This window comes from Mus pahari, chromosome 3, assembly GCF_900095145.1.
Source record: "Mus pahari chromosome 3, PAHARI_EIJ_v1.1, whole genome shotgun sequence".
In the NCBI taxonomy this organism is placed as follows: domain Eukaryota; kingdom Metazoa; phylum Chordata; class Mammalia; order Rodentia; family Muridae; genus Mus; species Mus pahari.
In genome coordinates, this window is record NC_034592.1 from 55970470 (window position 1) to 55984932 (window position 14463).

The 14463-nt window shown below is 39.5% G+C and overlaps 1 protein-coding gene across 1 annotated transcript in view; it reads left to right on the forward strand.

The window, feature by feature from the left end:
* Ubr3 (ubiquitin protein ligase E3 component n-recognin 3) overlaps positions 1-14463 on the forward strand; it is a 135167-nt gene that overhangs the window by 29539 nt on the left and 91165 nt on the right. The window contains exons 4-6 of the mRNA XM_029535740.1: positions 2870-3013; positions 3524-3573; positions 7125-7197. Coding sequence (XP_029391600.1) covers positions 2870-3013; positions 3524-3573; positions 7125-7197 — 267 coding nt within the window. The remainder of the gene's footprint in view (positions 1-2869; positions 3014-3523; positions 3574-7124; positions 7198-14463) is intronic.

Consider the following 14463-nt stretch of genomic DNA (forward strand, 5'->3'; position numbering starts at 1 on the left):
TTTTTTTTTTTTGGTTTTTCGAGACAGGGTTTCTCTGTGTAGCCCTGGCTGTCCTGCAACTCACTCTGTAGACCAGGCTGGCCTCGAACTCAGAAATTCACCTGCCTGTGCCTCCCAAGTGCTGGGATTAAAGGTGTGCGCCACCACGCCCGGCAGAAGGCAGTAATTTTTAAAACTTGTCATCCGCTTTGGTGTTGTATCAAATGTGTACTTATGTCATGAAATAATGTGGATCATTTCTTTTATGATAAAAAAAGAATTAATGGAAAATAGGTTGTCAGTAAAGAGGGAATCTTAACAAAGAAATGTAAAGGAAGAGCCAAAGTGAATTTCTATAACTGACAGTACTGTAAACTGCAGTCATGGGTTGAGAAGTTCATTCAATAATTGGATAAGCTAGAAGAGCCTGTGTTGAAGACATAGCAACAGATCCACCAGCCTGGTCAACGGGGTAGGAAGTGCTGAACGAAACAAACTGAGTCTTGGGTAATCTAGCATGTGTGATTTTAAGATCTAAAGTATTGTTTCTTCAGGGGTTGAGAGTGGCATTGAGATAGGGTTTTCCTGTGTAGCTTTGGCTGTCTTGGAACTCTTTCTGTAGGCTAGGCTGGCCTTGAACTCACAGATCCTCCTGCTTCTGCTTCCCGAGTTCTGGGATTAAAGAAAGGCATGTACAACCACTGCAAGCAGATTGTTTAACCATTGTGGCAGTTTTAAGAAGGAGTTGATACAATTGTTTTTACTTCATTTCTACAATTAAAAAAAAATTCTTCTTTAAACAACATGAACAGCAACCATTAACTTTTATTGATGGACATTGAATTAGATTTTGATTCCCAAGTTTGACATTTGAGCCAGGTTCCAGTTACTCAGAAGGCTGAGGTAAGGGGAGTGAGTTACAAGTTTAAGATCTATGTGGGGTACAGAATAAGGTCAGGGCCCTCTCTGAGTTTGGACAACTCTGAAACCTTGTCTTAAAATAGAAAGCAAAACAGTGATGGATATAGACCAGTGGAGAGCTGGCTGCTTCCCAGGCATGAGGTTCGATTCCCAGCAGACAGTTTGAGGTTTCCAGTCTAGCTTCAGTGCTTACTAGCCATCACTAGAGAGCCAAACCGCCTTCCTAAGCCCTTTTCCTTACTTAACAAATGGCAAAAATGCATTCATTTTCAGGGTTACTGCGAGGAATTGATAAACTACATTTAGTTCAATGAATGGCATCTATGATAGAGCTTTTATTATTTAGGAAACTTTTTTTGATACTAACGATTAACCTTGAACCCAGAGCCTGGCATATGTTAGGCAAACCACTGAATTAGAGCCCTAACACTTACTCATTGCTGTAGGAATCTGCATGCTTTTATTTATTTTTACAAATATTTAATTATTTTTATTTTATGTTTGCCTGCATGTGTGTAAGTAGGACCAGATGTGAGCCTGGTGCCTGCAGGGGTCAGAAGGTCAGATTCCCTGAAATGGAGTTGCCAACTGGGTGCTGGGAACCAAACCCCACACCTCTGTAAGAGCTGTAAGTGCTCTTAGCTGCCTAGCTTTCTCTTCACACCATTTTATTCTTAAACTAGTTATAGTTATTTTCAGTATTGGACCTTACATGAAAGTGAGACTTGTCCCATTTATTTAATATTTCCTTAAAAAGAAGGACAGTTTGAGAGCTGCGGCAAATAGCAGCAACTACAGCAAACCCCAGGAGGGCCCGTCTTACAGGAGGTGTCACTTCAGTCTGTTGCATGGTTTCTTTTTTTTTTTTTTGGTTTTTCGAGACAGGGTTTCTCTGTGTAGCCCTGTCTGTCCTGGAGCTCACTCTGTAGACCAGGCTGGCCTCGAACTCAGAAATCCGCCTGCCTGTGCCTCCCGAGTGCTGGAATTAAAGGCGTGCGCTACCACGCCCGGCTTGTTGTATGGTTTCTATCACTGGTGTTGATAGTATCGGCCTGCTTGAAACTTGTTCAGAGCTTAAGGAAGACACATACTACTTAAGAATTGGCAAATGCCATGGCCATCTGACTTTTATATAGGTGATAAGAGAATGAGTAAGTTTTAGTGTAAAGAACTCTAAATTACTGCTCTATTCTTTCACTATTTTTCTGTTCTCCATAATAAAAAACAAACGAAAAAATAGCAATAATCAGTAAACTGAAATGCTTAAGTGAAAGTTCTAAGTTGTAAGTGTTCACATACTTGTGGAGATAAACTGTCTTAAGTGATACTTCAGTGTAAATTAGACTTTTTTTGAGGCAGAGTCTCTTTATGTAGTTAATGCTATTTGGGAATTCTATGTAGACCAGACTGGCCTCAAACTCACAGAGATGCACGTGCCTCTGCGTTGCAAGTGCTGGGATTAAAGGCATGTGCAACCATGCCAGTTATAAATTATTCATTTCATTTTTTAAATGTGATAAGATCGTTGGAAAAAAACTGAATTAAATGTAATTTCATTTGTACTATTTGAAAGCTTTATCTTCTCTGGAAAGCCTTTCTGAGCACTCGTCTCTGAATAAGTCCTGGTAGATCCATGGGGAAGTCTGCTTAATAACTGTGTTGACTATGCTTTCCCTTGCCTTCTCTACCACTGACCTTCAGGTTTCTGGAAGGTTGGAATCAAGCCTTAGCATGCCTTGTCTATACCCTCCTCATCTATTTCAGATGCTCAGTGGATTTCATTCCTATTATAAATTGCTGATCATTCTGGGATTGTCAGTGCCAAGTATGATCACAAATATTATCAGTAGTGAATTTTATGTTTAGTGTAGTAGTTTCCTTTTCCATTATTTGTATTACTTGTGTGTATTCACACGATGACAGACTTTGAGTAGAATATTTTCTTCTGACTCTTTGTCTTCAATATTAGGTCTTGGAGAAAATGCTTGTGCAAAGAAAAGTCATGAGAAGTACCTTATAGCTCTGAAGAGCTCTGGACTCACATATCCTGAGGAGAAGCTGGTGTATGGGATCCAGGAACCATCTGCTGGTACTAGCACTCTGGCAGCTCAAGGTTTGTCTGAATATTAAATTTGAACCATAGTGACTTTATTTTACTGAAACAGACAGCCCCTCAATCTTTTCTTCATGAGTGAACGTTTGAGCTTCAGTAATGTTATGGAAAGGGGGTGGTAGTTAGACAAGTGAATGAAGAAAATTAATTTTCCTTAAATACAGTTTTTGTTTGTTCAGTTTTTAGACTTGTGGTTCTGACTCGTGAGAAGTGTAGCAGTTGGTATTCAGACTTCACCAGCTCAGAGGCTTAGTAATCATGGTTTATACCTAAAAAGGAAGATCCTTATGAAACAACGTGTAATTAATAAATTTGGGTTATTCCTGGGATTTTTCTGTTGAAGTATCAGCCCATCAGATAACATGTTCTTATAGGTAAAGTTGAACTTTGCTGGGGTTACTTTTAGAATGAGTTGCTTTTATTTATTCTTCTGATATTTGTATGCCTCAATAATGTTAAAGTACATCAGTATGTGGCAGTTATGACGGACGACCTTTTTCTTCACTGTAGGTTTTGCAGGTGCTACTGGAACTCTGGGGCAGATAGACTCTTCAGATGAGGTGAGATTTAAATTTTAAAACTTTTTGTTGTTTTTAAAACAAAATTTCGAACATTCAGTTTTTACCAATGAAGACTCAGGAACCAGATGCTGGGGTGAAAACCTGCTGCTACCTCCGAGAGACAGGGAAAGCACCCAGCTGACCTTTCTGTTCCACTGAGATTCCAGAAGAACAAAAGCCCCCTCTCCTTCTCTGCGTTGTCTTAAAGACCCTTCTTTCTCCTGCCTGCCTTGTCTTTACTCCTTGTCAAGGGGTTGTTTGCTCCTCCTCTTGACCTATCCGTGACTTTAGTTTAGCTCTTGCTTACAGTAAACTCTTGGGTTAAAAGCGTGTGTTAGGGCTGCAACAAGGTTTTTTCAGTTTATAATCTTGGAGATGCATGATGTGATCAAATATCCTGCAACACTTTTTAAAAAGAATTTGAGGTGTTTAGAGCTATAAAGATTTATGGTGTGGGGGTTTGGAGATGACTCAGTGGGTGAAGTGTTTGCTGTGCATGCATGAAGGCCTGAGTTTGGATTTAAGCACCCATGTAAAAAAGCCAGATGTGGGCTTGTGTCTGTAAACCCAAAGCTAGGAGCTTGAGATAGGCAGATTTAGGGGAGCTAATGCACTCACTGGCCAACCAGCCTAAGCAAAATAGAGAGCCCCAGACTCAGTGAGAGCCCCACTCTCTCTTTAAAAAAAAATGCAGAAGAGAGTGATAGAGGGAGGTACCCAGTGTTGATTGTGTCCTCTGCAAGTATAGGCACATAGCGAGCGGCACACACACATCTCATGCTCCTAACTCAAAATTAACATACAATCATTGTAGGATTTATGAAAAAAAGTTTATGGTTGCTATCTAGTATAAATTTCTTATGTAGTTCGGTTACATACTGAAGCTCAAGAGTAGCTTCTGGGATTCTAAGTCATAGTTTCTTAGTGACAAGAAAAGGACTACAATAGATTTTTTATTTCTTTTCGTATCTAGAATGGAATTTTTTCTTTTTTTTTGAGACAGGGCTTCTTTGTTTAGCCCTGGCTGTCCTGGAACTCAACTCTATAGACCAGGCTGGCCTCGAACTCAGAAATCCACCTGCCTCCGCCTTCCAAGTGTTGGGATTAAAGGCGTGCACCACCACTGCCGGGCTAGAATGGAAATTTTAAAACATTTAGTTAAATAACTGGAGAAGGTGGACCGTCGCTGTAATCCTTCCACATGGAAGGCAAAGAAAAAAACCTGGTGTGCTGGTTCCTGCCTGTTATCCCAGAACTTGGAAGGTGGAGGCAGGAGGGTCAGTGTAGTTATCCTCAGCTACAGCTCACGTTTGAGACCAGTCTGGGATATATGAATTGATATAGAATATGCGGGTAGTCTGGGCTATCTGAAACCTTTGTCTTAGTAACAGGACAAGTCAAGTAGCTGGAGGGGTTGCTTAGGAACAGTCTGCTTGCTCAGCCTTTGGAAGATTCAACGGTCCACCTGCGGTACCCAGTATGCATGGGTTTCATGATGATGCTTTCTGCTCACACTTTCCCTCACTCTTCCCTCCTATCCGCTTGCCTCCTATCTCCGTGCTTCTGATAATTCTATTTTATTTTCCTGAAATGAATTTGTTAGATTGTTGAATTGAATTGGACATGTTGGAAAGCCAGCTTTTGAAAGAGATGCTTTTTCCTCTGATGAGGAAAGAAGTAACTTATTTTATTTTGGTTTAAATTTTTAGAATTCCAGTTGCAGCAACATAGTGTCTCGTGGTTGGATAGAATAACATTCTTCTGCAGTAATTTGAATTTCCGTTCATTACTTTGTTCATTATTTTTTGACTGTGTCTTTTAAGGCCTCTTATATTATTAGCTCCTCTTAGAGTTAGTGTTTCATCAACTTATATGTGTAATTTTTTTCACTTGCTTTAGAACTAGTTTGGTTTTTAACTGTTAGATAATTTCCTATATTCTTGATGTGTTTTGAGCAAATCCATCTCCTTCCCTCCTCTGCAATTCTTTCCCTATCTTACTACCATTTCCTCCCAACTTTATATATGCTCTCTTTCTCTCTTCTCCCACAGCTCCCCTCTGGGTCCACTTAGTGCTGCTGTATGTGCCTTGGTATAAGATATCTGCTGAACATATTTTAGTCCTCCAGGGGCTACATCCCTAAAGATAAATGACTCTCTCTTCTCTAGTAGCCATCAGTTGCCAGTAGCAACACAGATAGGATAGAACATCAAGAGCCCCTCCCCTGTTCTGACTGGGGTTTTAGCTGTCTCCATCTTATGTAGGTCCTGTTCATGCAGCCATAGCCACCAGGAGTCATGTCTGGCAAATACTGTTTCATTGTAGATATCCACTACCCCTGGCTCTTACGGTCTTTCCACCCTCTCTTCCACAATGACCTCTCAGCCTGTGTGTGTGTGTGTGTGTGTGTGTGTGTGTGTGTGTGTGTGTGTAAGTAACGTATCTGTCTGTTTCCTTTTGCCCTCTAGTTAATTTTTCATGTTCCTTAGGGTGGGATAATAGTCACCTTAAAAAACTTGGACTTCAGAGTCGGTTAGATCTATGTTTAAATCTTGGCTCATATGGCCTTATATGCCAGATCATTATTATTATTATTTTGTTTTTTTTCGAGACAGGGTTTCTCTGTGTAGCCCTGGCTGTTCTGGAGCTCACTTTGTAGACCAGGCTGGCCTCGAACTCAGAAATCCGCCTGCCTCTGCCTCCCGAGTGCTGGGATTAAAGGCGTGCGCCACCATGCCCGACACCCTTCAACTTTTAATATACAAATGTGTTTTGATCGATTTACTGGGCAATTGAGATACAATAAAAGTTACTGTGACTAGTCCCTCCTCTAATACTGCCATTTAATAATTTTCAAGCATTGACAGATCCATTTCTATATAGTTAAATAACATTGTTAGTGAGAAGGTAAATAAAAGTGCTTTACTACGTGATGACCTTTTATTCACTCAGTAGTAAACTATGTAAATCTATCTTTGTATGTTTTTCATTGGCGATATAATAGTCTAAAGTAATGGGAGAACTACATATTGTCCAATCATGTTCTTGATTTCTAGCCAGATTCTAAGAGTCATTCCTTCCATTTCTTTTTCTTGCTTTGCAGGTGTATAAATAGTTCTTTAGGTTATGGAATTGCTTAGATACAGGATATATGTCTACATTTTAATAGGCTATATTTAATTTTTAGTGATTATTTCAGGAAAATTACTATTCGAAGAATTGTTGTTTTTGTTTTTCGAGACAGGGTTTCTCTGTGTAACCGTGGCTGTCCTGGAACTCACTCCGTTGACCAGGCTGGCCTCGAACTCAGTAAACCACCTGCCTCTGCCTCCCAAGTGCTGGGGTTAAAGTGTGTACCACCATTGCCCGGCTGGAAGTACTTTTTATATAAAATGATAATTCATTTGTGTTTTATTGACACATACTCCCCCCATTGTCTTTGTTTTGTCATTTTCAATTTATTTTTTAAGGAAAGTCATATGATACAGCAAAAACAAAAATGAGAAAGAAGAGAACACAGTGAAAGGCTACAAAAATTATGAATGTTTTAGGGATATGAGAGTTCATTGCGTGAGACTGATGAAGTTGAATTCCTGAGAATTAATTCCCAAGAATTCAGTGAGGGTAATACATTTCATGTAGTTGTGGTAGAGTTGAAATTTGACTCAAAGTCTCTTGTCTGCTTGATCTCTAATAGTCTTGCTATAAAGAGGATAGGCTATTATTCATTTTGTTGCTATTATAGAAACTATTGTTGTTACTGTAGGGGTAGTTATTTCTATGTAGCAAATTTATCTGAAAATTCTATGGCTTAAAATCACCATTTTAATGTATTTGACTTAGGAATTTGGGACTGGCAGCTGAATAGTTATGTCTGGGGTTATCTCATGGAATTTCAGCTAGTTTGTTGGCCAAAGCTAAAGTTATCTGAAGGGAAAACTTAGATGGAAATCTGAGCTGGTTCACTCACTGGGCTCACAATTGATGCCAGCTGTCTAGAGGGAGCTCTGGTTGTTGATGAGTGTTTACATTTGGATTCTCATAGTATCTTAAATTGGAGATCTTTGGTGGGTGACTTAAGAGTGTGAGTGGTTCAAGACCAGAACTGGCTGAGCCATTTCTGAACTAGCTTGGAAGTTACAAGTAGTTCTTCTACTGCTTCTTTTTTTTTTTTTTTTAATTTATTTATTTATTATATGTAAGTACACTGTAGCTGTCTTCAGACACTCCAGAAGAGGGCATCAAATCTTGTTATGGATGGTTGTGAGCCACCATGTGGTTGCTGGGATTTGAACTCCAGACCTTTGGAAGAGCAGTCGGGTGCTCTTACCCACTGAGCCATCTCACCAGCCCCCTACTGCTTCTTGTTAGGTATAAGGAAGTTGCTAGTGTGAGCCCCAGCACCGGCCTGTAACTCTAGCGCCAGTGGATTTGAATCTCAGTGATGTTCCCTTCTGCCTCCACGGGTACCCACACATATGTGGTATACCTACAGACATACACACTACACTTTTCAATAAAAGAAATAGATTTGAAACTTCCATAGCAGCAAGATTTACTTCTATTTCAGAGTTTTAGTTGATGACTGTATGTATTGCAGTCCATTTAACCTTGGCCTTGTCAGAGTGTCAGTCTTGTCTCTGTTGTCTTCAGAGTAACAGAACATTGTACTAAGCAGTGCTGTTTATACATATGCCATTTTTTTTTTTTTGCAATATCACCTAGTCTTTTCTTGTGTAGCTCATCTGAAATAAGAGAAAATGTTATTTATGCAATATGGAACAAAAACTAAATTCAAGAATACATCTTAATTTTGTGAAGTATTTTAAAATTTAATATACTCCAATTAAATTTGTGACTATCAGATAATCTAGTTTAATAGAAAACCATCATCATTCTTATATGTGAGTGGCTCTAATTATACTTAGATATTTCTGAGAGGGAAAAGAATGTGTTGTAGGGTAGGGTATTTTGTTCTTTTTAAGCAGGGTCTAGTTATATAATATAGGCTGCTTCAAGTTTTTCATCTTCCTGTGGTAGCCTTTGAGTACTGGGATTGCAGGTATGCACCACCATTCCAGTGTACAGATAACTTTTCAAGGAAACTTTAGATAGACTGAGGTCCATAAGCACGTGTGTATGTGTTCCACCACCAGATTATTAGTTTCTGTGATTTTGAGGTGCAAATGAAGTAAAACTTTTCTCTTGTGAAGCTATGACCATCTGTACTGGCCAGTTTTGTGTCAACTTGACCCAGCTAGAGTTATCACAGAGAAAGGAGCTTTAGTTGGGGAAGTGCCTCCATGAGATCCAGCTGTGGGACATTTTCTCAATTAGTGATCAAGGGGGAGAGGCCCCTTGTGGGTGGTGTCATCTCTGGGCTGGTAGTCTTGGATTCTATAAGAGAGCAGGCTGAGCAAGCCAGGGGAAGCAAGCCAGTAAAGAACATCTTTCCATGGCCTCTGCATCAGCTCCTGCTTCCTGACCTGCTTGAGTTCCAGTCCTGACTTTCCTTGGTGATGAACAGCAATGTGGAAGTGTAAGCTGAGTAAACCCTTTCCTCCCCAACTTGCTTCTTGGTCATGATGTTTGTACAGGAATAGAAACCCTGACTAAGACACCATCTGATGTTTATTTTAGAGAAACAGAAGAATGGGGAAAAAGAAAAAAATGTTTCAGCCTGGTATTGGTGTTAACTATTGTTATTAATATTACTTAGTCACATATATTATTTTTTTCCTATACACACTTAATAATTGAAGATAATCATTAGAAAATGTTTAGATGTCCTTGTAGACATTCTTTGAATACTCCTTGGTACTGAATGAAAAAAAAAAACCCTAATTTTTCAAAACTTATATTGGAACAGGATTATTGAAATTAGAAGGTAGATACTTTTTAAAAATTTATGATAATAAAGAGTAAATACATTTTGACAATTAAAGTTGAATTTTAATTTACCAGGAATTAGGTTAATTGTGAAGGTTGGGACTGGAGAGTCACATAATTTTTGTTGGGAAATTTCTTAGAAATACCAATATAGCCGGGCATGGTGGTGCATGCTTTTAATCCCAGCACTCAGGAGGCAGAGGCAGGTGGATTTTTGAGTTCGAGACCAGCCTGGTATACAAGGTGAGTTCCAGCACAGCCAGGGCTATACAGAGAAACCCTGTCTCGAAAAACCAAAAAAAAAAAAAAAACCTACCAACATATTTCTTTTCTAGTGTAGGGGTAGACTTTGCAGCATTTTCTGCAGTTGATAAGCCTGCATGTAAGTGCTTTGAGGGACAGAGAGCTGTCCTAGTTAGCAGATGCTAGTCCCTTTGCTTGTGAAGACGCTCTTGAAGCTTGGGGATGTCACTCAGTGATAGAGTGTGTGACCAGTGTGCATGAAATCCTAACAAATCTTTTTTGTGTCAGAGAGATAACTCAGTGCTCAATAGCACTGACTGCTCTTGCAAAAGACCGAGGTTGGGTTTGTAACACCCTATGTGATGGCTCACAACTGTCTTTAACAATAGTTCTTGGGAATCCAATATTCTCTCTCTCTCTCTCTTTTTTTTTAAAGATTTATTTGTTTATTATATGTAAGTACACTGTAGCTGTCTTCAGACACACCAGAAGAGGGTGTCAGCTCTCATTACGGATGGTTGTGAGCCACCATGTGGTTGCTGGGATTTGAACTCAAGACCTTCAGAAGAGCAGTCCGTGCTCTTACCCGCTGAGCCATCTCACCAGCCTGAATGACATCTTTTTTTTTTTTTTTGGTTTTTTTCGAGACAGGGTTTCTCTGTGTAGTCCTGGCTGTCCTGGAACTCACTTTGTAGACCAGGCTAGCCTCAAACTCAGAAATCCGCCCGCCCCTGCCTCCCGAGTGCTGGGATTAAAGGTGTGCGCCACCACGCCCGGCTTCCAATATTCTCTTGTGGCTACCACAGGCACATACAAATGTGCAGACAAAGACTTGCACACATAAAATAATCTTTAAAAGTTCCCAATATTTTTCTGTGAGTGGTGGTGTATACCTCTAAATCCCAGCTCTGAAGAGGTGGGGGTGGAGGGTTAGAGCTCAGGCCCATCCTCAACTACAGTGAGTTTGTGAGTTTGAGGTGAGCTGAGTACACAAGGTCTTTATCTCTCTCTCTCTCACACACACACACACACACACACACATACACACACACACATACACACACATATACATACATACATATACACACACATATATATGTATATATATTCATTCTGTGTTTTGTAAAATTATATAGCCTTCATACTTTTAAAAAATTATTTTGACCACTAATTTTTATTTTCTCTTCCATATGTTATCCCTTTGAATAAGCGTCTTTAGTTATTTAATATTCTTTTTTTAATAGCTTTTTCATCTGTTTAGTAAGCTCACTTCCCTTTTCAGGCTATGATCTGAACTAGTGCCCAGTGATGGGTCATCTTTACTGAGAGTAACATGCTGTCATTCAGGACCAGGGCCTTTCTTTCAAGGAGCTAGTTTGTTTGATTCTTCCTTTCAAGAATCATTTATGTTATGTATGTGAGTACACTGTCACTGTCTTCAGACACACCAGAAGAGAACATCAGATCCCATTACAGATGGCTGTGAGCCACCATGTGGCTTCTGGGAATTGAACTCAGGACCTCTGGAAGAGCAGTCAGTACTCTTAACCACTGAGCCATCTCTCCAGCCCTTAAGCAGTTATAGGAGTCACAGTGGTTAAATGAAATGCCACGGGTTGCTGTCCTTCTCTTTAGCTGACAGAGTTCTTTCCTACTTTGTGCTTGGAATGCTGATGTAAAGCAAACCGTTTTGTATTACAGGGCACAGTGAATCTGTAAGTCTTAGTCTCATCCTTGAAGATTGCCTTTGGATTTTACTTTCATAGCCTCCTTTGTCAAGTATTGTTGTATTGACGTCTTGTACATTCTGCATTATCATTTTTTGAATTTGTTTTTAACAACTATGAGTTTGCTGGGCAGTGGTGGCCCATGCCTTTAGTCCCAGCACTTGGGAGGCAGAAGCAGGTGGATTTCTGAGTTCAAGGCCAGCCTACAGAGAAACCCTGTCTCGATCAAAAAAAAAGCAAAAACAAAAACAAAAAAAAAAAACCAAAAAACCAACTATGAGTTTACTTGACTTTTTCTTTCTTTCTTTCTTTCTTTCTTTCTTTCTTTCTTTCTTTCTTTCTTTCTTTCTTTCTTTCTTTCTTTCTTTCTTTTTTCTTTTTCTTTTTCTTTTTTTTTCTAGACAGGGTTTCTCTGTATAGCCCTGGCTGTCCTGGAACTCACTCTGTAGACCAGGCTGGCCTTGAACTCAGAAATCCGCCTGTCCCCGCCTCCCAAATGCTGTGATTAAAGTCGTGTGCCACCAACGCCCGCCTACTTTGACTTTTTATTTTGTCTGTCTAAATATATCAGAAAAGAAAAAAAGGACAACTTTCAGTTGAGAAATCAGTTTGAAGATTGATGAATCTGTTTTCCTGGGCTTCTTGTAGGGTTTTTGTTCAAAATAATTTGGACTTAACCTACCTATGTTGATGATTTGTGTTGGAAACCCATGGCAGTGGTGCCCGCTTGCCTCCTCAGGGACCGATGCCAGTAAAGGGATTCTGAGGGCTGTGCAGTCTGTGAGTCGCTACCATGTTCAGTGTTCCCTCATTGATTAGACTTCCAGAGCCCTGCAATATTTCCTCATGGTAACTGTAGGAGTTTCAACCTCCCCATCATGAATTCAGAGTGTGAGAAGTTGTACTCATGACAACTTTGATTTCCATCTCTTGATACCTGAAATTTCCACCATCAAGTCAGTTTTGTTTGCTAAATATACTGATTTTTCTTAAACTAGACATGGGTTTGTAATAGAATAGCTGTAGTATGCTTTACTCACTTAAAACAGTGACTTTCCTCACACATACATGACTGACTTACTTTGTCCTCTTTTGTTAGATGGTGGAAACCTTTTTTTTTTTTTTTTTTTGCAACTGAACAAATCCCTTTGTGGAGCTGGTAAGATGGCCCAGGGTAAAAGCGCTTACAGCCTATGCCTGATAACCAGAGTTCCATCCCTAAGCCCACATAGTGGAAGGAGAAAATTGACTCCTTGGGACTGGGAGATGACTCAGGGATTAAGAGCACTTGCTGCTCTTCCAGAGGAGCTGAGTTGGGTTCCCAGCACCTACATGATGGCTCACAGCCATCATACCTGATCTATGCAGTGGTAGGGATTGAAGCCAGGGCTTTGTTTTTTTTTTTTTTTTTTTTTTAAATTTTGTTCCTTTTTATTTTGTGTTTGTTTGTATTTTTGTTGTTGTTTGAGATGGGGTTTCTCTGTGTAGTCTTGGCTTTTCTGGAATTCACTCTGTAGACCAGGCTGGCCTCAAACTTAGAGATCTACCTGCTGTCTCGAAGTGCCAGGATTAAAGGCATTCACCACCGTCTGGCTGAATTCAGAGCTTTGTTATGGTGGGCAATTACTCTATCAACTAAACAAATTCCTTATCACTGAAATATTATTTCCTTAAACTTTTTAAATTTTACATTTGTGTATGAAGGTGGTACACATATCAAGGTGTGTCTGAGGACAGATGACTGAATTAGGACATCTATCATGTGGTCATCTTCCTTCCATCTTGTGGGTTCTGGAGATCAAACTCCAAGTTGTCAGTCTTGGTGGAAAGTGACTCTAACCACTGAACCATCTCTCTGGCTGCTAATTTATTTGAGTTTTGAGCTCATTTTGTTTCATACTTTATGAAACCTTTCCCCTATTTATTTTAGTCCTCTCCCTTTCCTTCCATTTTATGGTAAATTCTCCTATTCTTTTAGCTTCTTTATGCCTTAATGTTATGTGTAAGCTTAGGAAAATTATTGGCAAATTCTTTTTTTTTTTTTTTTAAGAGGAAAGAGTTTCTTTCATCTTATATCTTACAGTATATTAAGAATGGTAGGACAGAGCCAGGCAGTGGTGGTGCATGCCTTTAATTCCTGCACTTGGGAGGCGGAAGCAGGTGGACTTCTGAGTTCAAGGCCAGCCTGGTCTACAGAGTGAGTTCCAGGACAGCCAGGGCTACACAGAGAAACCCTGTCTCGAAAAACAGAGAGAGAGAGAGAGAGAGAGAGAGAGAGAGAGAGAGAGAGAGAGAGAATGAATGAGAATGAATATGAAGGAATGAATATGATAGGACAGGAAATCAAACATGGCTTTGGAGGCAGGAACTGAAGGAGAGGTCATGAAGGAATAGAATTACTATCTTGTACAAACTGATTTCTTATTCCAGCTGATCAGTCAAGAAAATACTCAATGATCTTTTGCCTACTGGACGATCTGATGGAGACATTTTCTCAACTGAAGTTTCCTTTTTCAGTTTTACTCATGTTAGACTATATTTGATAAAAAACAAAGAACGAAAGGAAGGAAAGAGAGAAAGAAAGAGACAGACAGTCAGACAGACAGACAGATTTTTCTCAAGGAACCAGTTCCTGGTTTTGTTCATTCTTTGTATAATTCTTTTTGTTTCTACTTGGTTAATTTCAGCCCCGATTTTGATTATTTCCTGCAGTCTACTCCTCTTGGGTGTATTTGCTTCTTTTTGTTTTAGAGTTTTCAGATGTGCTGTTAAGCTGGTAATGTATGTTCTCTCCAGTTTTATTTTGGAGGCACTCAGAGTTTTCCTCTTAGCACTGCTTTCATTGTGTTCCATAAGTTTGAAACTAACAGACATTATGAACCAAATGGATTTAACTGATATCTATAGAACATTTTATCCTAAAACAAACAAATACGTTCTTATCAGCACCTCATGGTACCTACTCTAAAATTGACCATATAATTGGTTACAAAACAGGCCTCAACAGATACAAGAAGATTGAAATAATCCC